The sequence below is a fragment of the Elephas maximus genome, chromosome 8 (genome assembly GCF_024166365.1).
Source record: "Elephas maximus indicus isolate mEleMax1 chromosome 8, mEleMax1 primary haplotype, whole genome shotgun sequence".
Taxonomy (NCBI): domain Eukaryota; kingdom Metazoa; phylum Chordata; class Mammalia; order Proboscidea; family Elephantidae; genus Elephas; species Elephas maximus.
The window spans coordinates 668,909-695,865 of NC_064826.1; the positions used below are offsets into that span (position 1 = coordinate 668,909).

Sequence of the window (26,957 nt, forward strand, 5' to 3'; positions counted from 1 at the left end):
GGTGACCCTGCTGGTATTTGAATACTGGTGGCATACCTTCCAGCATCACAGCAACGGGCAACCCCCCGCCATACAACAAACTGACAGAAGCTTGGGGGATTGGATGATAGAAAGCAGGAAGAGGCAACATTGTCATCCTGAGCCAGCCTCAGGGTAGAGGACAGTCCAGCTCATTTGCCCCCAACACAGTGTTTTAAAGTGCAAAGTAATTAGGTGGACGGGTACTTTGCCTTGACCTATCTCCCTGCAGGCATTTGAGTTTGCTCTCCCTGCTCTACCCCAGCTCCTACCCACTTCTTGCAGCCACCCTGGCCTTCAGCTGATTTCCTGGATCATTTCATAGACTTGTGGAATGTCAGAGCTGGGTGAAGTCTTCAGAGTCTAACCCCTACCTCCAACATTACAAATGCATACAGTGCTCTTCAGACTGCGGCTCAAACAGAGGGCTAGATGCATCCCCACTAGTGCGTATGCTTTTAAATGACCTGGCTTTCTCCCCACCACCTTCTGGCATCAGGAGGTGCCCTGGGCAATGTCTTTGTGCCAGTTAAGACAGAGGCCCCCGGTTGCTGAAAAGCCTCAAGCAGCTTGCCTGGCACACCCCGCAGCTTTACATTGAAATCCTGGTTTCCTTCTCCTAAACCGCTGCTAAACCAGAGGAAACTGGCAGAAACTAGTTTAGATGCCATGCTGACATTCAGGGTAACATTTTAGCTCATTAAATACCTCATGCATAGTAACCTCCCTGCCTCTCAGTGGAGCTTAACCGCCATTTTCTGAACACGCAATGTATGAAGTTATATATAAATCCCATTGAGCCTGTGTAGTATGATTAAGAATGTTGCTGGTATAACTTGTATGAACTTCCTACCTGTAAACCCCTTAAAAGTAACTTTCCCCCTTGCCCTTGCTGAGCAGTCTTGGCAGCAACAGCCCTGTTTCCTTTACTTGTGCAACGAAACATAGGCGTCTTTCTACTCTCCCACCTCAGTCTCTCGTTTACTAGCTGAGACAGCTGCGCCGAGCAGAAACTGGGGTTTCCACCCAGCAATAAAGTGGGGAAATGCAGAGCAATGAATTTTTACAGGTATAAAAAGTACCACATTTTATAGAGGAGTTGAACTCTTTTTGCTTATAATAATTATGTGAGGTAGAAAGAAGCTTCTTATTCCCAAGTGATAAATGAGGAAACTGAGGCATGGAGAATTTAATGAGAAGACTTCCTCAGCAAAGAACAAGGACTAAATCCAAGTTTTTGTGTGCAGGCCCTTGATCTTCCTACTTCTACAGTGGTTCAGGATACACAAGAACCACTGGGGAGCTTATTTAAAATGCAGAATAGGGAACCCACATCCAATTTGTGGACTTGGAGTTTAAATGACATTTTAAATACGCCTCCAGAGGAGTGAAATGCATCAGAATCACACTGCAGAGACACTTCTGAAAAGCACTGATCTAAAGCAAACTTTATGGCTCACATATATCGTAAAAGAATCTTGAAAAACTTGACATTTTGAAGTTGACATCTAACCATTTTTATCATAAATTTAAATATTGCAGATAATGTAATTTCCAGCATATTATAGATACTGAACACTTTAAAATAAAATTGTTACTTCACTTTTCTAAATATATTCAACAGTACCTAGGTATAATGGTTTGTATATCTATGATCATCCGTTGAAAAATACACGACCAGCTCTTCAACAATCAGAAGTTTTACTTTTCTGCTTCAATTTATAGTTCCATTTCTTTCCTCACAATTTTTATACTAATGTAATACACATTTATGCTTAAATTGGTTAAACTGATCTTCCTATTAGTCCTCTGTAAGAAAAATAATACATACATTGAAAATATTTTTATAATTTCCTTTGACCATAATGCTTAAAAACAAGTCTTTGACCTTCCCATCTGTCATGGGTTGAATTGTGTCCCCCCAAAATATCTGTCAACTTAGCTGGGCTGCGAGTCCCCGTATTGTGATTGTCCACCATTTTATGTGATTTCCCTATGTGTTGTAAATCCTATCACTATGATGAAATAAGATCGATTAGTGGCAATTATGTTGATGAGATCTACAAGATTAGCTACTGTCTTAAGCCAATCTCTTTGAGATATAAGAGAAACGAGCGGAGAGACAGGGGGACCTCAAACCACCAAGAAAACAGTGCCCAGAGCAGAGTGCGTCCTTTGGACCTGGGGTTCCTCCACTGTGATGCTCTGAGACCAAGAGAAGACTGATGATGGATGAAGACCGTCCTCCAGAGCCAACAGAGAGGGAAGGGCTTCCCTGGGAGCTGGCACTCTGAATTCAGACTTCCAGGTTACAGGACCGTGAGAGAATAAATTTCTCTGTTAAAGCCATCCACTTGTGGTATTTCTGTTACAGCAGCACTAGATAACTAAGACAGCATCTAAAGCAGCACTCCCTCCCCCACTCTCCCCCTCGCTGCACTTTCTATTCCCTTATCTGGCTTGATTTGCCTCTACAGAATTTTACTACCTGATACAGATCTATGATTTATTTGTTCACTGCTGTCTCCCCAGTGCCTATAAAATATCTGTGGAAGGAGGGACGATAAGGACAGATCTTCTGGATATTGTACTGTTTTAGGAGATGTCTGACTACCGTTTAAAGTTCTTCTATCATTATTATCAGATTTTAATCACTCAAATCAATTTTGGTTGTTTACATTTTCCTGTAATGTCACACCGTTCATCTAGGTTTTAGACTACATTAAAATACACCATGACCTAGTGGGTTTATTCCAGGAATGCAAGGATAATTCAGTATGAGGAACCTATTGAGGAGGAGAGAAGCAGCCCCGATACCTGGGAGCTGGCCTGGCACCCACTTAGGCCGCTGTGTTCTCTTGTTGAACAGAAACAATTTTACTGAACATCATCATCAGACAAGTTTGCTCTGTGACCATGATGGATAAAGACAATAACGAGACTATTCCATAAACACGTCTGCACACAGATAAGAACATTTTCCAAACCACAAGCAACCAAACAGCCCCCTTTCCTGACTAATATGAATGACTGCTGTTTTTTTCACCAATCACAGCTCTAGTCTCACTCCATTCCCTGGAGAGTCTCTTTAGAGGCCAGCCTTATGTCCCAGAGTCTGTTTTTTGTTTTTATGATTATTCAAATTTGTTAACTCAGAGTGTGGCCTGAGGTAGGTATAGGATTTGGGTCATCTTCCCTCGCATCATGGTGTTACAAGTCAAGCAAAACCCTAGTGGCTGCCAATTGATTTCTTTCCTGGAAACCCCATTTATAAACAGAAACAATCTCCCCACCCCCAGCAATTTTACACGGGCCCCTCTCATTCCCTTTGTTACCAACAATCCTCTCTCTGTTCAAAAAAGCAACCAAATTACTCAACGGCAGTGCTTCAGGGCTTCAGCAGGGTGATGGGACCCCATGGCCAGCACACTAGAGCTGTGTATCCCCTGCCCCCTGAGAATCTCTCCTGATGGGTGTTAACCATAGAGATGAGGGTGTGTCTGATCTCCCAAGGAGGTTGAGGTAGAAAAGTAACATCGTTTGGGGAGCCTGGAATCCAGGCAGGATTAAATGAGACAAGGCACCTCAGATGACTTTGTCCTGTGGTTTCCCTAAGCAGTTTCCGATACATAGAAACATTCAAGAAATGTGAGCTGTTGTTCTAATCAGATGCATTTGAAGGGCATATCAATCAGGCTGTGGTGTCCGGGGAGTTATCCTCGCTCCATGCTAAAAACCACCCCTCAAGACCACACAGTCTCCATCGCTGGCCAGTCCAGCCTCCCCTACCACCCTCAGTGGTGTTACAGGAGCCTCACGTTTTCCTTTCCTGGCTGCTGTATGGGCACCACCCTCTGTTGGGCATTCTTCGTGTGCAGCTTAACTTGCTTTGGTTATATTTAACCTTAATGGGTTCCATGCTCTGTCAGTAGGGTGGTCTAATGCCACTTCCCACTTGGCCATTTAGTATGATTGAGGGAGTACCCTCCTCTTGGCCACTGCTCATTTTCAGAGTTCTTTTGCTTTGTGTAGGTTCTTGCAGCTTCTGGGTTGGAGGTGACATTTACTAACGTGCCCCCTATGTTTGGGGGTGGGAGTGCTTCTTCCTTGAGACCTGCGCACCTGCGGGTTTCCACCTGGTGAGGAGTACAAACCTCTGGCAGGAACGAAATGCTAACAAAGGGTTAGGAGGTGGGTCCAGGGAGGGTCCTCTCTCTCCTGTCCCTGAATGGTTGACAGAAAGAAAGGATGAAAAACCTGGGAAAGGACTCCCTGCTTGGCTGTCCAGAAACAGGGGCTGTGCTGGCCGTCTCAGTGAGAATTCAATGACATACACACATCCTTGGAATTGTGCAAGAGATGAGCTGGGACAACCCAACCATTGGGAAGCCCAGAGCCCAGAAACTCAACACACACATCTACAATCCCTCCCCGCTCCCGCATAATGGGGTGGGATCTGCCTCAGGCCCAGGATCCTCCACATTCCAGACCTGAGGGTCTCACATGGGAGTCCAGTGAGTGGAGCTGGAGATGCAGGTAGGGCTGGGTAGGTGGCTGCTGGGCCTGGCTTAAGAGCTACCGCAGCAAGGCCGGAGGAGGGGTGCAGCCCTGTGCAGTGAGCGCCCCAGGCCCTGGGTCTGAGCCACAAAGGCCCTCTCTTTGTTGAATTCTATCCCCTGGCCCATTTGGAGGGTCTACGAGGCTGTCACTGGTCTTCCTGACCTCCCACCCTCCCACCCACTCTTTAGCCCATTGCAATCTGACTTCACCACGCCCTTCCCAAAGCTGAGGCTGATCTTGACCTCTCTGGGACAGAGACCCTCCCTCCTTGTGGAACCACTCCTCCTTTGGTTCCCATGACAATATACTCACCCAGTTTTCCTCCTGCCTCTAAGATGGGATCGTCATCTGCCCACACCACCTATGCCTACCCCTCTCCTCTCCAGCCCCATTCCTTGCAGCTCTCCCAACAGATAGACTTTCTGGCCTTGGTGTACCCCATGCCCTCTGTCCACGATCCCCACCTGCCCTCCTCCATGGCACCCCCCAGCCACGCCCAGTGCAGACACAGAGCAGGCCCTTGTTTGCGATCAACCCCATGCCCTCGCGATGGTCAGGAATGAGAGAGACCACTCTCCAGCAAGGTTGGAGACCTGGTTTATTGCACAGCCACACGCTTCCCTGCAACAGGACTCATGCTCTACAATCTAGGCCACAGAGGGGCAGTGGTTAGGGTTCCACATGCATAGCTCCTCCTCCCAGGACTCAGTTCTGCTGACAACTGAGGCAGTGCGCAGGAGCCCGTACTTTCCTCCACATCTTGGGAGAATGTCGTTCTCGTGTCTGTGTCCCAGAGCTGCAGCTCCAAGTATGGGCATCAGATCCCTTTGCTGCCCCAAAACCAAACCACTAAAGAAATGGAAATCTGGTGGCCGGGAGCCAGGACATTGCACCAAACACAATAATTTCCCACCATGCATTATTCACTAAACGTAAATTGGGTTTTTCAGTACAGTTCAGACTCTCAGCATCCTCCACTCCATGCAGGAAAGGCGTATGAAAAGGGGGTCTGTGGGTGGGATGTTAACGGGAGGTTACAACCCGAGCTCTGGGGAACTGGCCAAGGCCAGCACCAAGAAGTCTGGGTGAGATTCATCATATTCTACAGCCTTTCCAAAATGATGCCACTCCCAGGAAGTAATGAATGCCAGTCAAATGAAGTCCATAAATAGGCAAGGTTGGCTTTTCTTCCCTCCAGAGAAGAAACACCACAAAGTGGAAAGACCCTAGCCTGGGAATCAGGCAACACAGCGTGAGCCTCATCCTGTCCTGGCAAGCTCTGAGACCTCTGCAAGTGTCTAATTTAGGTTCAGCCTCACTGTGATCCTTTGAGGTGCAAGGGCACAGGTCCCAGGTCCCCTGTAGTACTGACACCTGTGCCTTCCACTTTGCAACCTCTGTCAGGCTAGAGGCCTCACTTTCACCCTCACCATCTCCTAACACTGAGCCACATCCTCAATGGGGGCATAGGCCTAGCGTGGCCTCATCACCCAGGGTGGACCCAGTGCCTGGGGTACAATCCACTTCCCTCATCGCAGACTCTAAAACCTGCTACTCACCCCAGCCTAGGTGAAGCTTAACCCCAGCGTCCTAGGGACTCCCGTGTGCTTACAGACTGACAGACAGACTGCCTCTGCAAATGGGGAAGGGGAGACCAAGGCAGGGAAGGAAAGCAGAAAAGAATATTCTGAGAGAATAAAACTTTTCTGAAAAAGTCAACTTAAGTGGCTTTGTAACTATAAGGGATGCTAAGTATACAGACTTCTATTTTGACTCAACTACTATGTTGTTTTTTGTGTGTGAAATTTATCCCGTTACTTCAAACATTTTCAGAAATTTCACATCTAAATGTGTCAGAAAATTAAAGAACCACCCTGTGCCAGAGAAGTAGAAGGCCTCTGACATAGTCTGATACAGCCCTTCCATTTTGAGTACAAGAGATCCACAGAGGGGAAGACGCTTACCTGGGGTCACACAGCCGTACGATGGCAAAGCCAGGACAGTCACCCGGGTCCCCTGAGTCCCCACCCAGGGCTTTCTCTGTGACCTAACCCGGGTTCCTTCTCCAACAGGCTTGCTGGAATCAGGTCCTTCCTGGGGCTGGGCTGGGACTTACAGGGGAGGGAAGAAAATTCTGGAACAGGGGAATTTTAGGGCTGTTCAGTCCCTGCTCCAGCCTGACTCCAACCTCAGGGCTTTCCCTGGCACCTCCCCCAGGACCTAGACTGCCGGGAAGATGGTCCTGTCTAGGAGGCAGCAGGAGCACCGGGGGACACAGTGTGGGGGGCGAGGGCTGAGGATGAGGGGTCATCAGGGACAGTCGCTCCAGGGCCGTCCAGAGAACAGAGGAACCTAAAAAGTGCATCATATGAAGGATCAACTCCTCGTTGTTGGGCTACCCCTGCCCCACCCTGGGCACCCCCTGGTTCCCTCTCAAAGCAGCCTCAACGACCTGCGTCTGCCCTGGGTCACTCTGCCCCCCTCCCATATCCTCTGTCCAGATCCGTGTCTCATGCCTCCTGTGACCCAACCTACAGATTCTGTGACACCCACCCCAAGGCTGAGCCTGGAAGTGCCTGAGGGGGCCATGGCTCAAGATACCCAGCTGTACTCTGTGAGGCACCGCCCACCTTCCCTTCTTCCTCATCTTGCCTATCCCTTCCCTCTCCCTGTCGGCCTCCTGGCATTGGCTGCTTCTGAGCCCTCCCCAGCTCTACAGACAGATGGAAGGAGACACTAAAGGGGTCTTTTAAAGATACAGATGGACCCCACCTCTCTGGGTTAGCCCTTTACAGGTCTCTATGGCCCCCACAGCAAGTCTAGCCTTCAAAGCAGGGCTGACAGGGCCCAGCAGCTCCAGCACCCTGGGACTCTCAGCTGCCCTGCCGGCCCTCTCCAGCTCTGCCAGCCTGGAGGACGCAGCAACCTTCTCATTCACTTCTCCCCACCCCGTCCCCTTGGCCAGCTGTGTCCTCGGGTCATTGCTGCCTCATAAACCTCCCTGGTGACCAGGACCAGGCCCTGCCATGGCTCTCATTACACATCTATGAGATGACTTAATCAAAGTTACCCTCCTGCCCCCAGGATGAAGCAGTGTGAGGACAGGGACATCCCGAGGGTCCAGCACAGTGCCAGGAGGCAGGCAGGCAGCAAGGGTTTTGTGTCAGATAAATAAGTGATGGCCTGAAACCACAAGAGCAATTCCACCATGGGCCCTGCCTGGTAACTTCTCCACCCCCAGAGGCCTCCTGTGGCTAAGGCTGCCTGCCTCCTTCCATACCTGCGTCCTTCCATACCTGGGGCCACAGCAGTCACTCCCACAGAAAGCGCACATACCAGATGGTCTCGTTCTTCAGCTGGGGGCCGAACAGGGGGTTCAGCTGAGCCAGGATGGCAATGAGCCAGCTGCGAGGACAGCAAAGTGAGGGTAAGGCTGGGACAGAAGGAACTTGCCCTGAGCCCCAGAGCAGGCCTTTGTCGGTCTTCCCACCCAGGGAGGATGGGACCGACCTGCCAGATCAGGGTCACAGAGAGCCATGCTCTGCAGCTCCATGGGGCCAGCCTGGGGCTAGTGTGTTTTGGTGTAATTTGACTTTTTTGCACATTTGTCAGATTCCTGAGTTGGGATGGACCCTGGGGTTTGGAAGAGCTAAGTCTGCACTGCCAGGGATGCTTTGGGAGGGATTCTGAGCTGTTTATGCGCTCCCTCATATGTCTGTCTGGGCTTTTCCATGATCCACGCCACCCGGGAGCAGGACAAGGGCTGGTCTGGAGGGAGGTGAGTCAGAATCACCCCTTTTAAGAGGAAAATGAAAGAACAATCCAGAGACATGAGAGCTGATGACCAAGAGCCACTGCCCCAGGCCTAGTCTGAACTATCTGTCCCTCAAGCAAGTGGTGTAACTCCTACCCCCAGTAAGCAGACCTGGCAAATGTCTGACCCCAGAATTCATGACAAACACTCCTGACTTCATTTGTCCCGCAGCTGTTGGCCCCAAAAGAATCTCTGGAAGTTCATGACTGAAAACAGTTCCCAGTGCCTCACACGAGCATGTTGGTGACACTCTAGCTCTGCGTTTGGAGTAAAGAAGCCAAGCTTTCACCTGAATCCCCACAGGAGCCAGTGGAGTGCCTGATACCCCAAGAGCCATGAAGTTATTTGCTTTGCATCACTGTTGTTATCCCCAGGTTTGCATTCTGTGCTTTAGTTTTGAGGTATGAGCTTAAAATGTGCAGCATGCTTTTCACTTCTCATTTGTTGATTGTTTGTAATTATCCCTACATCATGGGAACATTTGGTATCCCCCACGATCCCAATCGTCATTCTCAATAACCTGGTCTCTGAACCACTGAGTTCCAGCCCTCTGAGGCCCTTCCTGGGACAAATGAGAACACGACGCCAAGCCCTGAAGACTGGGAAACAGCACTACGGAACAGGCCTTGGAGACGCTCTGTGCAGTGGCTGTGTTCCTTTCTGCACATGTACCGCCCAAACAATTTTGAAAAACCACATATCCCCATGTACTTAACATCTACGAATCATCACTCTTTCAAATAAGTTTCTTTTTTGTTAACAAGAAGTAGGAAATACTAAACATTAATAGATAAAATAAGAAAAATAAGTCATGACATGACCTAATAAAATGGGTTTTAACTAAATCTGCCAAATCTGAAATAAGTCACTTTTTTCAAACATTGGTTTTATCCTATATATTTTGAAAAATTTGGCTGTGCTGAGAAACATTCCAGTCATCTCTAAAGAAGTCTGTTCTCTCTTAAGGAATCAGCATGCCATCACTTTATCTGTTCTGCTTTCATTGTTCTGAATTCAGGACATCCCCCCAATGCCAAGCATAACCCATAAAAACAATGTTTAAGTGGCTTGATTAACCATAAGCGAGGCCTCCCCCAAAACCAAAACCTGGACTTAGCCTTGGCCTTTGCAGCCGGGATAATTGTAACCATGGACCAGCCCAACGCAGTGAGTGGAAATGGATGGCAGGTACTTTCCTTTGGTAAAGGGGGCAAGGGCTACTGTGAATGGGTCTCAGAAATGTCCGTAAAGAAGATATATGGGTACTGAGAACCTGGAGACTGATTCCCTTATACTCACACATGGACAGTTTTTCTGTACCCCCAGGATACGCACTCACTCGTTTCACAGGTGAGAAACGGCAGCCTACGGAAGTTGCAAAGTGTGTCCAAGTCACACACTCACAGGAGAGCCAGAACCAGAACTTGGAGTCCACGGTGTCTGGTCCATCCTTTCTTCGCCATTCCACTCTGCCTGCACATCTATGCTCGATGGTCAACCTTTCAAGGGGAGCTCACTACCAGGACAGAGGGGAGAGCAGGCTAGGATGGAGGGGGAAGAAGGGAGAACAATGCAGGCCACTGACTTAGAGATGGGGAGGTATACTTACAAGAGGTAACAGCAGACAGCAGTGGTCACCAGCACGGTGATGATCACTCTGCAACAGAAGAGGGGGTCAGGTCAGGACGGACACAGCCAGAGCCCTCAGGAGACTCTGGGGCAGAGAAAGCCTTCCCGTGTGAGCCCCTTTCCCATTGCCTTCTGGATGCTACTTGTACAGGGAACTGAGTTTCACTCAGTGTAAGAACTCCAAGACGGAAAATAAAAACAAAAACTCTAAGTAACACATAGTGGAGAGGCCAAACTTGACCAAATCCAAGTTAGGAATGCTTCTGCCCTAGTATTTCCCATCTTAATGCAGAGATGTTGAGGAAAGACACTGCACAGAGCTGTGTTTGTGGCAACCCACCGCAGAGTGATCTCTGGAATTCAAAATTCATTGGGGGAGAAGCAAAGCAAAAGACCATATGTAGGGCAAGAAGCAAGGAGATTATGAGCCATCTTTGCTGCAAAACGAGCTATAATAAACTTAAAATGGAACTGGGGGAGACATCAATGAGAGTGAAAAAAAAATCTTACCAAGACATACAGGAGAGGGGACACACTCAAATGGTTTACAGAGTGAAGCTGTGGGACCCAGAAGTCTGCACATCTTTAGGAACAGAGGCCCTAAGAATATATCCTACAGAAATAAGAGCCATCAAATGAATAGATATACGTACACGCACGTTCACTGCAGCATTGCTCACAATAGCAAAAGATGGAAATAGCCTAGATGCCCATCAACAGAAGAATGGTTAAACAAACCGTGGTACACGCACACAATGGAGTATCACGCAACGCTGAAGAACAACGATGAATCTGTGAAGCATCTCATAACGTGGATGCATCTGAAGAACATTATGCTGAGTAAAGTCAGTCAGTCACAAAAAGACAAATATTTTAAGAGACCACCACTGTAAAAATTCAAGAAACGGTTTACATACAAAAAGAAACAATATTTGATGGTTACGACGGAGACGGGGTGGGGATGGAAAAACACTTAAAAGACAAAGTGGAAACTTTGGTGAAGGGTAAGACAGTACACAATACTGGGGAAGCCAGCAAAACCTGTACAAGGCAAGGCCATGGAAGCTCCAGAGATAAATCCAAACTCCCTGAGGGACCGAATTGCTTGGCTGAGGGCTGTGGGGACCATGGTCTCAGTGAACATCTAGTTCAACCAGTATAAGAAAGTTTATAAAGAATATGTTCTACATTCTACTTTGGTGAGTAGCATCTGGGGTCTTAAAAGCCTGTGAGCCGCCATCTAGGATACTCCACCGGTCCCACCCCTTTGGGAGCAACGAATAATGAAGGAAACTAAAGACATAAGGGAAAGATAAGTCCAAAGGACTAATGGACCACATCTACCACAGCCTCCACCAGACTGAGTCCAGTACAACTAGATGGTGCTGGGCTACCACCACTGACTGCTCTGACAGGGATCACAATAGAGGGTCCTGGACAGAGCTGGAGAAGAACGTAGAACAAAATTCTAACTCAAAAAGACCAGATTTGCTGACCTGACAAGACTGGAGAAACCCTGAGAGTATGGCCCCTGGACACCCTTTCAGCTCAGTAATGAGGCCACTCCTGCGGTTCACCCTTCAGCCAAAGATTGAACAGGCCCATGGAACAAAACAAGGCTAAAGGGGCATACCAGCCCTGGGGCAGGGACTGGAAGGCAGGAGAGAACAGAAAAGCTGGTAATAGGGAACCCAGGATTAAGAAGGGAGAGTGTTGACATGTCATACAACAATGTGTGTGCTGTTTGATGAGAAACTAGTTTGTTCTGTAAACCTTCATCTAAAGTTCAATTAAAAAAAAAAAAAAGAGAGAACAGAGGCGATGCCCATATGTCCAAGCAGTGTCCAATCAAAGCTAAACTGAATCCAAACCAGCTATGACCTCTGATGTAAAGCACTTCAAGTCAGTGCCAGAGAAATGAACCCTTTATCTATTCTGTCAACGTTACTAAGCACCTTGGGCCAGTCCTGTGCTGGCCCAGGGGTACAACAGCAGTGAAAAAGACAGTCTCTGACTGCAGAGAACTTGTAGTCAAGGCAGTGAGAGTGCTTTCTAACAGAGGATAACATAAAGCAGAAATTGGAGAGTGGTATAATGGGTACAGAAATCTGCCAATGAGACCAACTAAAAGATATTAAATACCTAATACGTGCCATGCACTATTAAATGTTTTATGTACATTATTTCCTGTAATCCCCACAGCAGCCTAACAAGGCAAGTATTACTGTCATTCCCATTTTACCTACGAAGAAACTGTGTCTTGAAAGGGTTAACATTTGCTCAAAGCCACAGAGCTAGACAGGATAGGAGAAACCATCCCTCTACTGGCTGGGGAGGGAATAGTGCGTGAAGGTGACACTTAACTGATTCCCAGTGTCACTCTGGGCTTCGCCCTTCTGGAGTAGGACCCTTATCTGCCCTTTCACGCAGACTTTCTGCCTGTTCCCGGGCTGAACTCACAACAGGCACCTGTACAAAGTCTTCGGAAAAGGATGTCGGCGCCTGACACCCTGTGCAGCCAGAGGTGGACGCGGGAGCGCGCGCCGCTCGGTCAGAGCCGCTCCCCGGGCCGGGGTCGCGCCGCGCGGTCAGAGCCGCTCCCCGGGCCGGGGTCGCGCCGCGCGGTCAGAGCCGCTCCCCGGGCCGGGGTCGCGCCGCGCGGTCAGAGCCGCTCCCCGGGCCGGGAGCGAACAGCATGCACGGGGCGGAGAGATCCGGTAGGGAGCCCCGGCATTGCCTTTCTTACCCGCGGTTAGGTCCTTTCGGCACGAACCAGGGCCCGGCAATGCCGATGAGGCCCCAGAACGTGGTGAAGACGATAACTGGAAGGGCGAAGGAGTGCGCCGTCATGATCGGCGGGGACGCAAGCAGCTGACAACCAGCCTCCCGGTGCGCGGGAACGGGGCGTTTGCGCATTGCGTCTGCGCAGCAGTGCCCCGAGCACGAGCACGCGCACGCGCCAGCTTTGGCGGCTGCGTACGGCGGGAAGGGCAGCGGCTCCGAGGTGGTGCACCAAGAAACGTACCTGTCCTGACCTACTGCCAAAGCAGGAACTTCACTGCCCTTCTCGGGCGGAGACCTCCTTATCTTTTTAACATTCATGCAAGTTAGGAGGGAGTGGATGATACACAAAGATTTCAGGTATAAAGTACAGTTTTAGCCTTCTAGGACTTGCTCATCTAGTTGAGATATTCTGCTAAAACCACAACGTTGCCCAGTCTAGGTTAAAGGCCCAAAAAGGCCACTAAAGATAGTCAGTGCCTGCTATGAGAATTCAGAGGGTGAAGAGAAGACTAGCTGTGAATTTTTAGCAGGATTGTAAAAAATGGTTAGGATTCTCATCAAGATTGTGCACTTTCGTGAACACTGGCCTAGGATAAGGGCACACTTTGCATCCATGGGATACAGTAAAACTGGTCCACAGAGTCCTTCAAAAAAATCTCCATGAAAGTCCATCTCTCTGTGTTTCTAAAAGTTCTACTTCCTGGAAATTTGTTTCAGGAAGAAAAATATATATATATATATATACATACACATATAACCCTGGTGGCGTAGTGGTTAAGTGCTACAGCTGCTAACCAAAAGGCTGGCAGTTCAAACCCACCAGGCGCTCCCTGGAAACTCTATAGGGCAGTTCTACTCTGTCCTATAGGGTCACTATGAGTCGGAATCGACACGATGGCAACAGGTTTGGTTTTTTGGTGTATATATATATATGTATATATATATATATACACACACACGTATATACACACATACATATATACAGTAAGGTGTGTTCTTTGCCTCAGCTGCCAGGAGCTCAGAACTAAAGCCAGTGTTTGACTTAAATGTTATGTGCTGTCAGTCGCTTCCCACTCATAGTGACCCCTATGTACAAGAGAACGAAACACTGCCCAGTCCTGCGCCATCCTCACAATCATTATTCTTGAGCCCATTGTTGCAGCCACTGTGTCAATCCATCTTATTGAGGGTCTTCCTCTTTTCTGCTGACCTTCTACTTTACCAAGCATGATGTCCTTCTCCAGGGACTGGTCCCTCCCGATAACATGTCCAAAGTACGTGAGACATAGTCTCGCCTTCCTTGCTTCTAAATGAGTATTCTGGCTGTACTTCATCCAAGACAGGTTTGTTCATTCTCTTGGCAGTCCATGGAATATTCAGTATTTTCACCAACATCACAATTCAAAGGTGTCAATTCTTCTGTCTTCCTTATTCATTGTCCAGGTTTCACGTGTATATGCTGCAATGGAAAATATCATGGCTTAGATCTGGCGCACCTTAGACTTTAAGGTGAAATCTTTGCTTTTCAACATTTTAAAGAGGTCTTTTGCAGCAGATTTGCCCAATGCAATGCATCATCTGATTTCTTGACTGCTGCTTCCATGGGTGTTGATTGTACATCCAAGTAAAATGAAATCCTTGACAATTTCAATCTTTCTTCCATTTATCATGATGTTGCTTATTGGTCCCATTGTGAGGATTTCTGTTTTCTTTATGTTGAGGTGTAATCCACACTGACAGCTGTAGTCTTTGATCTTCATCGGTGCTTCAAGTCCTCTTCACTTTCAGCAAGCACGGCTGCGTCATCTGCATGACTCAGGTTGTTAATGAGTCTTCCTCCAATCCTGATGCCCTGTTCTTCGGAGTCCAGCTTCTTGGATTATTTGTTCAGCATACAGACTGAATAAGGATGGTGAAAGGATACAACCCTGACGCACACCTTTCCTGAATTTAAACCATGCAGTATTCCCTTGTTCTGTCCAAACAACTGCCTCTTGATCTATGTACAGGTTCCTCATGAGCACAATTAAGTGCTCTGGAATTCCCATTCTTCACAATGTTATCCATAATTTCTTATGATCCACACAGTCAAATGCCTTTGCACAGTCAATAAACATAGGTAAACATCTTTCTGGTATTCTCTGCTTTCAGCCAAGGCCCATCTGACCTCAGCAATGATATCCCTGGTTCCACGTTCTCTTCTAAGCCCAGGTTGAATTTCTGGCAGTTTTCTGTTAACGTACTGCTGCAGCCCCTTTTGAAGATCTTTAGCAAAATTTTACTTGTGATATTAATGATATTGTTCAGTAATTTCTGCATTTGGTTGGATCACCTTTCCAGGGAATAGGCATAAATACAGGTCTCTTCCAGTCGGTTGGCCAGGTAGCTTGTCTTCCAGATTTCTTGGCATAGAGGAGTGAGCACTTCCAGTGCTACAGCTGTTCGTTGAAACATCTCAACTGGTATTCCATCAATTCCTGGAGCCTTGTTTTTCACCAGTGTCTTCAGTGCAGCTTGGACCTCTTCCTTCAGTACCGTCGGTTCCTGATCATATGCTACCTCCTGAAATGGTTGAACATTGGCCAATTCTTTTTGTTATAGTGATTCTGTGTATTCCTTCCATCTTCTTTTGATGCTTCCTGAATTGTTCAGATTTCTGCCCATAGAATCCTTCAGTATTGCAACTCAACACTTGAATTTTTTCTTCAGTTCTTTCAGCTTGAGAAGCTCTGAGCATGTTCTTCACTTTTGGTTTTCTAACTCCAGGTCTTTGCACATGTCACTGTAATACTTTACTTTGTCTTCTAGAGCTGCCCTTTGAAATTTTCTATTCAGCTCTTTTACTTTATCATTTCTTCCTTTTGCTTTAGCTACTCAATGTTCGAGAGCAAGTTTCAGAGTCTCTTCTGTCATCTATTTTGGTCTTTCTTTTCTTTTTAATGACCTCTTGCTTTCTTCATGTATGATGTCCTTGATGTCATTCCACAACTCGTCTCATCTTGGGTCATCAGTGTTCGACATGCGAAATCTATTCTGAGATGGTCTCTAAATTCAGGTGGGATATACTCAAGGTCATACTTTGGCTCTTGAGGACTTGTTCTAATTTTCTTCAGCTTCAACTTGAAGTGGCATACAAGCAGCTGATGGTCTATTCCAAAGTCAGCCCCTGGCCTTGTTCTGGCTGATATCAAGCTTTTCCATCCTCTCTTTCCACAGATGTGGTCAATTTGATCCCTGGTGTATTCCATCTGGGAAGATCCATGTGTACAGTCACCATTTATGCTGTTGAAAAAAGGAATTTGCAATGAAGAAGTCATTGGTCTTGCAAAATTCTACCATGTGGTCTCCGGCATCATTTCTATCACCAAGGCCTTCTTCTTTGTTTCCATCTTTCTTGCATTCCAATTACCAGTAATTATCACTGCATCCTGATTGCATGTTCGATCAGACAGCAGAAGTTGGTAAAAATCTTCAATTTCTTCATCTTTGGTTTTAGTGGTTGCTACATAATTTTGAATAATAGTTGTATTAACTGGTCTTCCTTGTTGTCATATGGACATTATCCTATCACTGACAGCACTGTACTCCAGGATAGATCTTGAAATGTTCTTCTTGATGATGAATGCAATGCCATTCCTCTTCATGTTGTCATTCCTGGCCTAGTAGACCATATAATTGTCCAATTCAAAATGGCCAATACCATTCCATTTCAGCTCACTAATGCCTAGGATATCGATGTTTATGCATTCCATTTAATTTTTGATGATTTCCAATTCTCCTAGATTCATACTTCATACATTCCATATTCTGATTATTAATGGATGTTTGCGGCTGTTCTCATTTTGAGTCATGCCACATCAGCAAACGAAGGTCCTGAAAGCTTGACTCCATCCACGTCATTAAGGTTGACTCTACTTTGAGGCAGCAGCTCTTCCCCACTCATCTTTCGAGTGCCTTCCAACCTTAGGGGCTCGTCTTCTGGCACTGTATCAGACAATGTTCCGCTGCTATTCATAAGGTTGTCACTGGCTATTTCTTCTCAGAAGCAGACTGCTGGCTCCTTCTCCCTAGTCTTAGTCTGGAAGCCCAGCTGAAACGTGTCTGCCATGGGTGACCCTGCCGGTATTTGAATACTGATGGCATAGTTTCCAGCATCACAGTAATATGCAAGCCCCCACAGTATGACAAGCTGACAGATGCATGGGGGTTGACTTAAATAGCCAGCTCATTTTAGGTGCCTGCAGCTTCTACTTTTTGTTCCCTTAATAGTCTTTGATTCATTTCTGTCCTATTTTGCATTTGATGGCTATTGTCATCTGCTTGCTCCCCTATGGTAGTCTTTGTTTCATATGGGGATCAAAGCCATAACCCAGCCCCTATTCTAAGCACTGGAGGCAATGAGTCTTATACACTGGGCCCCTGAGTTCCAGCTGTTCCCTAGAGCAATGATATGGGCCCCTTTGTGCTGGTACTTCATTTCCAGAGGTAAACTATCCACTTGATTAAACAGCTTCCCAAAATTTAGTTCCACAGTACCACATATTTACTGCATAGAATTTTTGTTTGTACCTAGCTGAGAGAGACCTTGGAGGCTATCAAGGTAGGCCATTCACTTTATATAGATATGACAAAACTAAGGCCAAGAAGTGTATAGCTTACCTAAGGCCACACAGTTCACATAACAACACCAGACCATGACCAAAGTCTCTCAGTCCTAATCCAGTGTCTTCGGCAAACTCCCAGCTTACTCACAGGGGCTTGCATCCAAGCTGACACTGTTCTGTGAAGCATTAATGTGTGGCAGAGGCACTGCTATCAGACCCCCGAGTGGCCTAGTGGCTTAGCTGTGTGTCTGTCCCCCTCTTCCTGGTGATTTCTGCTTCTTACTGGTCACTGACCATACTGTAATGGCTCCCCCATGATTGCTTTGAGGTATCATTGATGAATTTCCATGACATCTCCTAGGGAATTGGCCTTTATTTTGGTCACGCCTGTGATCTTTTCATTGATTTTGGAACTAATGAATTCCTAGAAAGGGAATTCCCCTATTGTGGTGGTATGGGGGGGGGGGGTGCGTCAGGGAGGCCTAGACCTTCTAGGCCCTGTAATTGGTTGAGCCTGTTTTTTCCTCAAGAGCCTCTGGAAAGTGGGAAAGTATGATGACTGCACTGCTTTATTTAGCTTCTGACACTCCCAAAGTTGCCCTGAAGTAATCTTTACTCTTACTTCTCCCCAGGCCCAATCTGTTTCTTGAGCTCTCCTGAGGTTTACAACTTCTTCCCACTGCCCAACACAGGGTGAGCCCAAAGCATCCCAGGTGGGTGGAGCAAATCAGATTTCAGGACTGACATGGGATCCATTCGCACTCCCAGTGTGTGAGTTTAAGGTTATCTAGGTTGTCTGTCTCCATGAAGTGTGTCTTGCTGCCAAACCAGAGAGCGTCTGTAAATCTGAAAGGGAACAAGCGCTCCAGATGAAGGATTCTCAGTCCCCCCAATCAGAGACCAAACAAAATGAAACAAAAAACCCACCAGCTGGGTAAGTCTTAAAGCCGCATCTTCCTAGAAATTCCTCTCAAAATTTGCGACATTCATTGAGCCTTCAGTAGCCCATCCCAGCTCAGTTGATCTATCAATCTGCAATCCTTCAGCACTTACAAATTTGTATGCAGTTTGTTTTTCCCTTTGAGCAGCCTCATGAGAAACACAGGAACACTTATAAACCTCGAGACAAGCTATACCTGAAAGGAAGAATTTGGGGCAGTGCTATAAAGGGGGGCTGTGTTAGCCCATGTTTACTCTTTCAGGGGCACATATCTAAAAGTACAAATCTTAGAATCTGCCATGTTCAGTCTCACAAACCCTTACAAGCCCAGGCCTTTTCTGTCTATAGGGAGGGAGACACAGAATGGCCTTTATGATATAAGCCAGCTGGGCTTCTCTGGCTTGGAGGGATGCAATGGAGCATCTGTTGTGTTGACCTCATGACAGATGAGTTTAGGCAAAGGCTTAACCTGGGTCACTGAACTTGGCAGTCAGGAGCAAGGGCCAGGTACTTCTTGGTCCATTACCTTTTATAAGGGACGGTGACATTTTTCATGACTTTCCTACGTTAGAAGATTCTTGTGTAGCAGTGGCTGCAGGAAATTATTAAAGTGGCAGCAAAAGAGCCCAGACTCTCCAAAGAAGACACCCCTGTGCAGCTGTTGCAATGGAAGCAGGAAGGGTGTCAGCTAGAAGTCCTGACAGAGGGCTCTGGGACCTCAGAAGTTTCTACATTCTCAGACTGGCCGCGTCACATCTGCTGAGCTCCCCTTGGTGCCCCATCCGTGGGGGTAGAGATGAGAGAGATTGATACTGAATAAAAGGAACATGTCCCTATTGCTAGACCAACATCTGAATTCTTTTCAGAGAATCTGATAACAGAAGTAAGACTGAAGATGATCCTGGAAGCTATTAGGAAACCTCAAAGTAGTGAAGTCAGAGACAATTCCTCTGGCTTCTGTCAAGTTGAAAAACCACAAGACCAGCGAAAACAAAGTCTGTCCAAGAGTTACCTCTGAGAGTGCCCCTCTGCCTCTGAGATATTCTCTGAAAAGCTGTCCCAAACTGCCGAGTGTGGAGCTCAAGAACACAGCCACATGGGCCAGTGAGCCTTTTAGTGTCCAACTGGTTTGGCCAGTGCACAGTCTCATATGTACTTTTTCACTCTTTAAATTTTTTAAAAAATATGAATGGCTTTAGGCAAGATACGCACTCCATTTTTCACTTCCTTTATGTTACCTGCTTGGCCCTAGGGCATTTGAGTGTGTGTGTCTGTGGTATAGTGGAAAGCTTGGGCAGGTAAGAGCTCCATCATTTAACAGCTGTATGGCCTTAGGCAAGTGTCTTGACTTTGCTGAACCAGTACTTGTCTACAAAATGGGGTTAAAGCTAGAGGTTCAGCTGCAGGAATGGTTGCTCACCCTCCTTCCCCCAAAGCAGGTGGACTTCTTAGACACATCCCATCAGGCAGGGCTGGCTACACCACCCCTCCCTTCTGGGGGTAGGAGCTGTGTATGAACACCTGGTCATCTCTCACAGAACAGCAAGGAGCTTAATGTGTTAAAGGATATTATTTTATAGTCACAAGAGAGAATACTTTGAAGTGTCTCTACCTTCCTACTTCCTGCTTATGGAACTCACAAGACAGAGGCTTTATTTAGACACCAAAAGTTGAAGACTCAGACTTGGTGTTTCTAAACTTCATTTGCACATATCTGAAGCCAGAGGGAGAAGCTCTCCCTGGGGTGGGTCAGTCACCCTGTGTCCTTGGCTGAGCAGACCCCTAGGGAGGGCTCTGGCCCATCTCCACACTAGCCTAATTAGGAATCATCACTGCAGGAACACAGCCTCTGCAGGCCCAGCTAAGCGCAGCAACGTTCTGGAGCATGGTTACACTCTCTGCTGACATTAGGCAGGACAGAAGGCCCCTCACTCCTGCCCTCATCTCAAGATTCTGTGGCTACTGAAATCAAACTGCGAATCATAATGCTGATCACTCATAGTGTCAGACCCCGTGGACATCCATCATGGGGGATGAAGGGGGAAATGCCAGGATATACAGAGACGCTGTAAAGGTGACAGGGAGTATGGCTAGGACTCTGGCCAAAGGGAAAGTGCCGGCTCCTTCCACTCCCATTTCGGCTTGCTTCCTGGGAGGCAAAACCAGGAGCCCTCTCCAACAAGGGTTTTTCCAGCCCTAGTCTCTGGAGACAAAGAGGCAAGCCTGGGCAACGGTCTCTACCAAAGGCTTTCGCAATGTTTCAATCCTCCTCCTTCCTTCCATAAAACATCAGTAGCCCTCTTTGCCTTTAGCTATCAAAAAGAAACCAGGGCAGCCATGCCCGAGAGACTTAAGACAAACACCTAAGCTAAACGGCATTTCTGTCCCCTGGTCCAAGCCTGCCACTGGATGCATTCCTGAGACCACAGAGGCCACCAGCCCAACATACTGCTTTCTGAGGGGAGGAAGCTGCTCCTTACCTGGCTCCTACCTCCACTCTTGGATCACTGTACAGAATCTCCCTCACAGAAACCCAGCCTTTTGCTCTGGGTAACCCCATGGGGAAGGGCCAGGAAGCCACTTCCATTTGAAACCCTCTGGGTATAGCTGGGCAGGTCTACACCGCCCACTTTAAAGGGCCTTTCTCTTTTCCATTTCAACTCACACCCACAGCCCCTGATCAAAGGCAAATTCCTGAACTCCCCAATAGAAGCTGCTGTGGACTAGAGGGGGAACCTTGCACATCTGGGAACGCTAATGGATCTCTTATTCCAGAGAGCACCTGGTAGCCTCATACTTCCAGATCCACAGGGCTAAAGGGAGGCATTTCCACAAGGTTGAGTTGCAGAAAGTGAGAGAGGAATTCCAGGCTAGACACTGAAGAAGATAATGGGAGATGGAAGGTGCTGAGGCTGTAGAGAGACAGAAACAGGGTCTGCAGTCACCCCAGGATGCTTGGTGATGATATCCCAGGAAGCCTCCAGCACCTCATAGACTGTGGGTTATGTGGCCAGACTACCTGGGTGTGCAGCACAGAACAAGGGACCTGCCTGTTCTGAGAGGGGCAACGAGAAAGGTCAGGACGCAGCACCACTGCCTGCTGATGAAAATCAAGCAACAGGCAGGTGCTTCCTCGGGAGAAAGATGAAAAAGAAGAGGCCCCATCCATGTTGAGGAAGACAGACCTAAAATAAAACTACCTCCATCCAATGAGCAGCCTTACTGAGCCTGCCCAGTGCAGTTTCCCTAAAGGAGAAGGAAAAGTGCAGTACTTTAGGCTGAGCAGAAAGGTTGGATGCTCAGGCCAAGGATGCACAGTGTGTGGGTCTGACATCCTTCATCCAACCCAGGGCTGACTGGGAGGCAGCAGGCACTTGGATTCTCTGCTGCCACTTCATGGAGAGGGAAACCGAGGCACAGCAAAGAGGGAGGGAGAAATCACAAGTGCACCTCTGCCTGCAGCAGAACTGGGCTGAATCCTAGCCTCCCAACTCTCGCTTGGTTCTGCACACTCCTGGGAAGGGCTCGGTGGGATGCAGCTCAGGAAGCACCTGGCTTCTCCCCAGGGGCGCTTCCCCCACCCCATCTGGAAGCTCAGGAGGAGCACCTTTCTTCAGGCTCAGTTCAGTGGGCCTTTATTTCTCATTCTGAAAGGAAAGCCTGAGAGGAGGCAGGAAACTCTTTGTGCATCTCCCAGCTGAAGTTGAGGCTCCCTGACTCTGCCATGGGAGCCGGTATAAGGTTCAAGAATGGGGACTCCAGAGCCTATAGCCCTCCACTCCGGCAAGCGGCCCTGCCCTGTGCCACTTGAGCTGTAGGAGCCTCCTGGACACTTCCCACCTACCCAGGGGGCTGCGCTGCTCTTTTAAGCCATCAGCCCCTCAGGAATGTGGGGGTGACATCATTCACAATAGAATGATTTCCTGGAGCACCTCAGAAGTGAACTAGCGGTGTGAGCCTTTTCTACGAGTTTAAGTGTTGGACAGGTTAGGGTTAGGGTTAGGGTAGGCAGTGGTGCCTCTTTGGAATGTGGTCTTGTCACTGCCTACATCCAAACAAAGGTTCTTTGCAGAAAGCCTGGCGCCATGGCCACCACCTCAGGGCAGCCTCTACCAGGCAGCGCTAGCATTCCTGCTCCTGCAGGAGCCCCTCTCTATCGGCGCAGCTGTGCGTAGGGGATGTGAGCCTGCTGAGGGAGCCCACCATGTACTCCTTCAGGACCCCCGCGGGTTCCCTGCGCGTGGGGTGCGTGAACCTGCTGGGTGAATCCACCGTGTACTCCTTCTGGACCCCTGTGGGTTCCCTGTAGGGTTGAGCGGGTGTCTTCTGGGTCACAGACTTCTCCATACCAAGTGCTCCCATCCTCTCATTTCTGAGCCCAGCACCTCAGGCAGGAGGGGAGAAAATCCACAATTAGACAGAGGAGAAAACAGATTAACTGATAACCGCCCTCCCACTTCCAGCTTACCCCAGGGTACATTTGGTCAAACAGACTGGAGACATGACCAGGACTGTGCTCTGCAGCCCCATCTAGTCCCCCTTTTCACCCTAGAACAGTGGTCCTCAGCAGGGGATGGGGAGTGATTCTGTCCCCAGGGGACATTTGACAATGGAGACACTTTTAATTACCACTGGGAAGCTGCTACTGGTATCTATGGGGTACCTCGTGGCTAGAGGTCAGGATGCTGCTCAACATCCTACAATGCACAGGACAGCCCCCACCACGAAGAACGAAGTGACCCAACGTCAATAATGTTGAGGTTGAGAAGGGGGTTTCACTGCATAAAATCTGGGGAGTTCTCTACGTTTCATACATACCAGTCCCACTACCCCCATGAAAAAGCCACCTGCAAAAGGGCACACCTGATAGCGTCTTCTCCTCCCCCCACAGGGTGGGCCACTGAGAACGATCACATGACAAACGCCTGGTGATGGACTCACGGAACCTCCAGCTCAGCTGTTGCCTTTTCTCCTCTCTGCACTCTACCTAGACTGTTCCTCCCCCTGCCCTGTTCTAGCTCCAGGGCCCCCTCACTCCCCACAGCGCCTCTCTTGGCCCCGAGACCCAGACCCACTGTTGACGACTACAGACTCAGAGGTGAAGTACAGCTGGAAGCCACAGGAAGGGGGCCAGCTACATAAATGAACCAAAAGAGAAAACTCACTGCTCTGTCACAGTTCAGGAAACACGAAGTGGCTGGGGAATCTCAATAAATGCTCATGTTTTCTTCAGTTTTCAGTGTTTCTGTAACTTGTCCTCTCTTACAAAGTTCCCCTCCAGTCTAGTCAGGCTGTTTCCCTCTCTGGGCCTAATAGGATTAGTTTGTTCTCAACCTGGTCCAAGCTCTTCCTCTGCCTGACATGCCCTGACCTTTGCCCCCACGTATCACGTACTACCTGACCTGCTCTGACCTCTTCTCTGACCTCCTCCTGACCTGCTCTGACCTCTTCTCTGACCTCCTCCTGGCCTGCTCTGACCTCTTCTCTGACCTCCTCCCCCTCAAAAACAACTGCCCAACTCAAGTCCACACAGTCAGTCCCACTTGGAGTGTGACAGAGTCCACCGGCTGCCCCACCCTCCAGTTATCCTGAACACTTGTCTTAGTCATACCCAACCCTTGAATTGCTCCAAGTGCTTTACACATATTAACTCATTTTACAAATGAAAACCAAAGTGCAAATAGCCTGATTTGCTCAAGGACACACAGCAAGCTAGGTGGCAGAGTCAGAATTTGGATCCGGACAGACTGACTCTGAAATTCCTGCTCTGAACTCTGGGTCCTGCTGCCTACCATGGCCATGTCTCATCTCTGCTGGGTCATCAGCTCGTAGGGGAGGAGGCATACCATCTCCAGCACCCACTGGCCAGCAAGCAGCTGGGCACACCACAGAGGCTCGGCAAATGCATGACCATGCCTGCTATGCGTCACGGACACTGGCCTTTATCAGACCTGTGGCACATCAGCACAGTGTTCCCGCACCCAGGGACCCTGCCATGTGCGCCTGCTGTACTTACCAGTGTGAGGGTGAGCAGGCACCTTGGTACAGGTGTAGACATGGCTGAAGCGGCGCCCGGAGGAGGTCAGGTACCAGCGCTGGATGGCTGGCTGCGGGTCGTACTCTGTGACCGCCACCCCATTTACAGCTGTCATCATGAGCATGTTGACCACCTCATTGGAGAGCTTGGTTCTCTCGTCGGTCTTGATCCGGGTCATGGCATGGAATGCACGCTCACAGCAGGATGTGGACACAGGCACGCAAACCACCACAGCCACCAGCCTGCTCAGCAGGGGGAAGCGGCGGTGCTGAGTAAAGGCATTCTTACACAGCATGGAGAACGGGAGGTTCTTGGTCACAGCCTTCAGGCCCAGCCACTCCTCCAGCAGGGCATCCTCACTGTACCCTGTGGGAAGCGAGAGCGCAAAATACCTGGCAAGGGCAAGAACGTCGTCATTCCCAAAGCTGGCAAGTTCCATCCCATCTGGCCAGACCATGGTATCAAACACCTCCATGTTCTTGAGCTGGGGAGGGCGGTCTGTGTCAAACCTCTGCTGCAGGTACTCGATCCCAGTCAGAACCACTCTCTCCCTGTCTGCCTGGAACCTCTGCTCTGCCATCTCCATCCCGTCCAGGGGAATGCCATGCAGGCACCCATCCTGGAAGCTGGCATTAAACTCCTCTTCCTTGGGCCCTGCCTGGTGCAGGAGGGTCTCCAGGGCCACATAGGCCCGTGCCAGCGTGGCATTCACCTCTGTGATCAGTACAACTGCTTTCTGGCACACCTCAGACAAAGGCCTATAGATGCTCAGGAAGTCCAGGAGGAAGTGGCAGAACTTGACGAGGTGGAAGCTCTTCATCAGCCGCAGCATGCCCTGGGCCCGGTGCCCAACCTGGCCCCCCGCATCTGCCACGCTCTGCAGGTGCCGAGCCAAGGCAGGCCAGCTCACCAGAAGTGCATTCAGCGTTTGCCTCTTGCTGGTCACCCACCTGACGGCATTCAGGTCTTTCAGGCGGAGGATCTCCTGCTCGAGCAGAGCCGCGCCCTCCTGCAACTCATGCAGCCTTTTGTTTGAGGACTGGTAGAACTTGAAGATGGTCCGGATGTGCCGGTCACACTTCCTCACCAGGTCGATGCTCCCGCAAGCATCAACCACAGCCAGGTGGAGCCGGTGGGCCACGCAGTGCACAGGCAGCAGCTGGGGGATGACCTCTTGGAACTTCTCCACAAGGCCTCCTTTGCAGCTCAGCATGGCTGAGCCATCGGTTCCCAGGCCCACCACCCAACCAGGCTTCCGGAAAGGGATATCCAGTTCATCCAGGGCAGAAATGATGGTTTCGAAATACCCATCAACTGTCTCACTGTACAGAGGGGCCAAAGTGATGTAAGACTCTTTCACCTCCATCTCCTTAAAGTATCGGATATAAATCCCCACACACGATTGGTCAGAGGAGTCCATGGACCTGTCCAGCAACATGCTCACATAAGGGGAGTCTCGGATATCATCGAGGATCTCCTTCTTCAGGGTTTCAGAGATATACTTGATGAACTGGGTGCACGCAGTGCGATTTCGATACTTGCCTAAAATCATGGTTCCAGTGCTTTGGAGAAGCTGCAGGATTTTCTCAAAGTCATTCAGTGGCCTCGCGTGGTACGCAATGGAGTAGGCAGCACTGAAAAAGTGCCCCATGTTGGCCATCAGGTCGCTGGAGATCTCTGGGACTAGGGAAGGTTGAGGGGCATCTTCTTGGACCCCCACAGTGCTAACGCAGAGCTTGTGTGCTTTGCTGACCTCATGGTACTTTAAAGTCTCCACTTTGAAAGGCCCAGTATAACCTCGGACTAATCGAGAGGATTTGTCATGGAGATTGGGTCTTGCTTTGCAAGCTGAGCAGAAGAGCTTGGTCTCTTTTGGGTCAATCACTAGCCATGGAAACTGCCCAAACCAAGCTCTCTGAATTGAACGGGGTCTGTATGTCCTCCTCATTCGCTCGGGTCCATCTACTTCTACTTCACAAACGCTGGGTCTGCAGTAGGAGGCACATGTTTCCACAGAAGGAGCTGAAGGCAATGCAGATCCTACAGTTGAGGCTTGTGTGTCTACCTCTCTTATTGCTACCATCTTCTTTTTCCCTGTGGAGAAAATTGTGGTTGGTTTTGCTGCTCAGTACCCTGGAGAGTCAGAACGGTCTCCTATCAGCTAAGATACCCAATCAATTCAGTAAGCACCCTTTAGCCAAAGCAGAAAAGATGAATTTGATCCATCTTTCCAGTGATCATTAGAGCTTCTCCTTAAAACCTTCCCCATTATTATCTATGAAAGGCAATCTGGTTCCCCACCCTGATCCTTGTGGGTTCTTTTGCTAGCCTCCACCTCTCCTTACAGGTACCTTAGCAGACATCAGATGCTAAGTTTAAGTAACTACCTATGGCCATAGATATTATTGGATAAACAGGTGGTTTATCCTGGAAAGAAGGGAGGTACAGGAGTATATATAGTAGCTACTAGCCAGTAAGTTATTGAGATATGCAAAGCAACTACTTTTCACAGACCAATAGTGTTGTCACTAAAAAACCAAGGAGGAGGGAGGAAAGGAGGAACAGCCATTC

At 48.6% G+C, this 26,957-nt stretch overlaps 2 protein-coding genes across 3 annotated transcripts in view; both read right to left on the reverse strand.

Annotated features, from left to right (window-relative positions):
* Window positions 1-5,158: 5,158 nt before the first annotated feature.
* ATP6V0E2 (ATPase H+ transporting V0 subunit e2) lies at window positions 5,159-13,354 on the reverse strand. 2 transcript variants are annotated; one of them, XM_049894427.1, is made up of 4 exons: window positions 12,768-13,352; window positions 10,002-10,049; window positions 7,915-7,983; window positions 5,159-6,930 (listed from the first exon to the last, which is right to left on the reverse strand). In XM_049894427.1, exons 1-4 carry the CDS (start codon window positions 13,121-13,123, stop codon window positions 6,825-6,827), a joined length of 579 nt encoding a protein of 192 aa, XP_049750384.1. In that variant the 5' UTR covers window positions 13,124-13,352; the 3' UTR covers window positions 5,159-6,824. The 2 variants fall into 2 exon arrangements, with proteins under 2 accessions (XP_049750384.1, XP_049750385.1); XM_049894428.1 differs by having other exon boundaries at window positions 6,843-6,930; window positions 7,859-7,983; window positions 12,768-13,354.
* Window positions 13,355-17,572: 4,218 nt separating this feature from the next.
* Window positions 17,573-26,957, reverse strand: part of ZNF862 (zinc finger protein 862) — a 48,236-nt gene continuing 38,851 nt past the window's right edge. The window contains exons 9-10 of the mRNA XM_049894540.1: window positions 24,366-26,480; window positions 17,573-22,734 (exon numbers count right to left, since the gene is read on the reverse strand). Coding sequence (XP_049750497.1) covers window positions 22,472-22,734; window positions 24,366-26,480 — 2,378 coding nt within the window. The 3' untranslated portion in view covers window positions 17,573-22,471. The remainder of the gene's footprint in view (window positions 22,735-24,365; window positions 26,481-26,957) is intronic.

Excerpts from the sequence above, each read along its gene's own strand:
- ATP6V0E2 (XM_049894427.1), bottom strand. The coding sequence starts at position 13,123 with ATGAATGTTAAAAAGATAAGGAGGTCTCCGCCCGAGAAGGGCAGTGAA. Across the intron at positions 10,050-12,767 it reads CCGAAAGGACCTAACCGCGG|AGTGATCATCACCGTGCTGG; the intron begins GTAAGAAAGGCA and ends CTTCTGTTGCAG. Across the intron at positions 7,984-10,001 it reads GCTGTCTGCTGTTACCTCTT|CTGGCTCATTGCCATCCTGG; the intron begins GTAAGTATACCT and ends CTGTCCTCGCAG.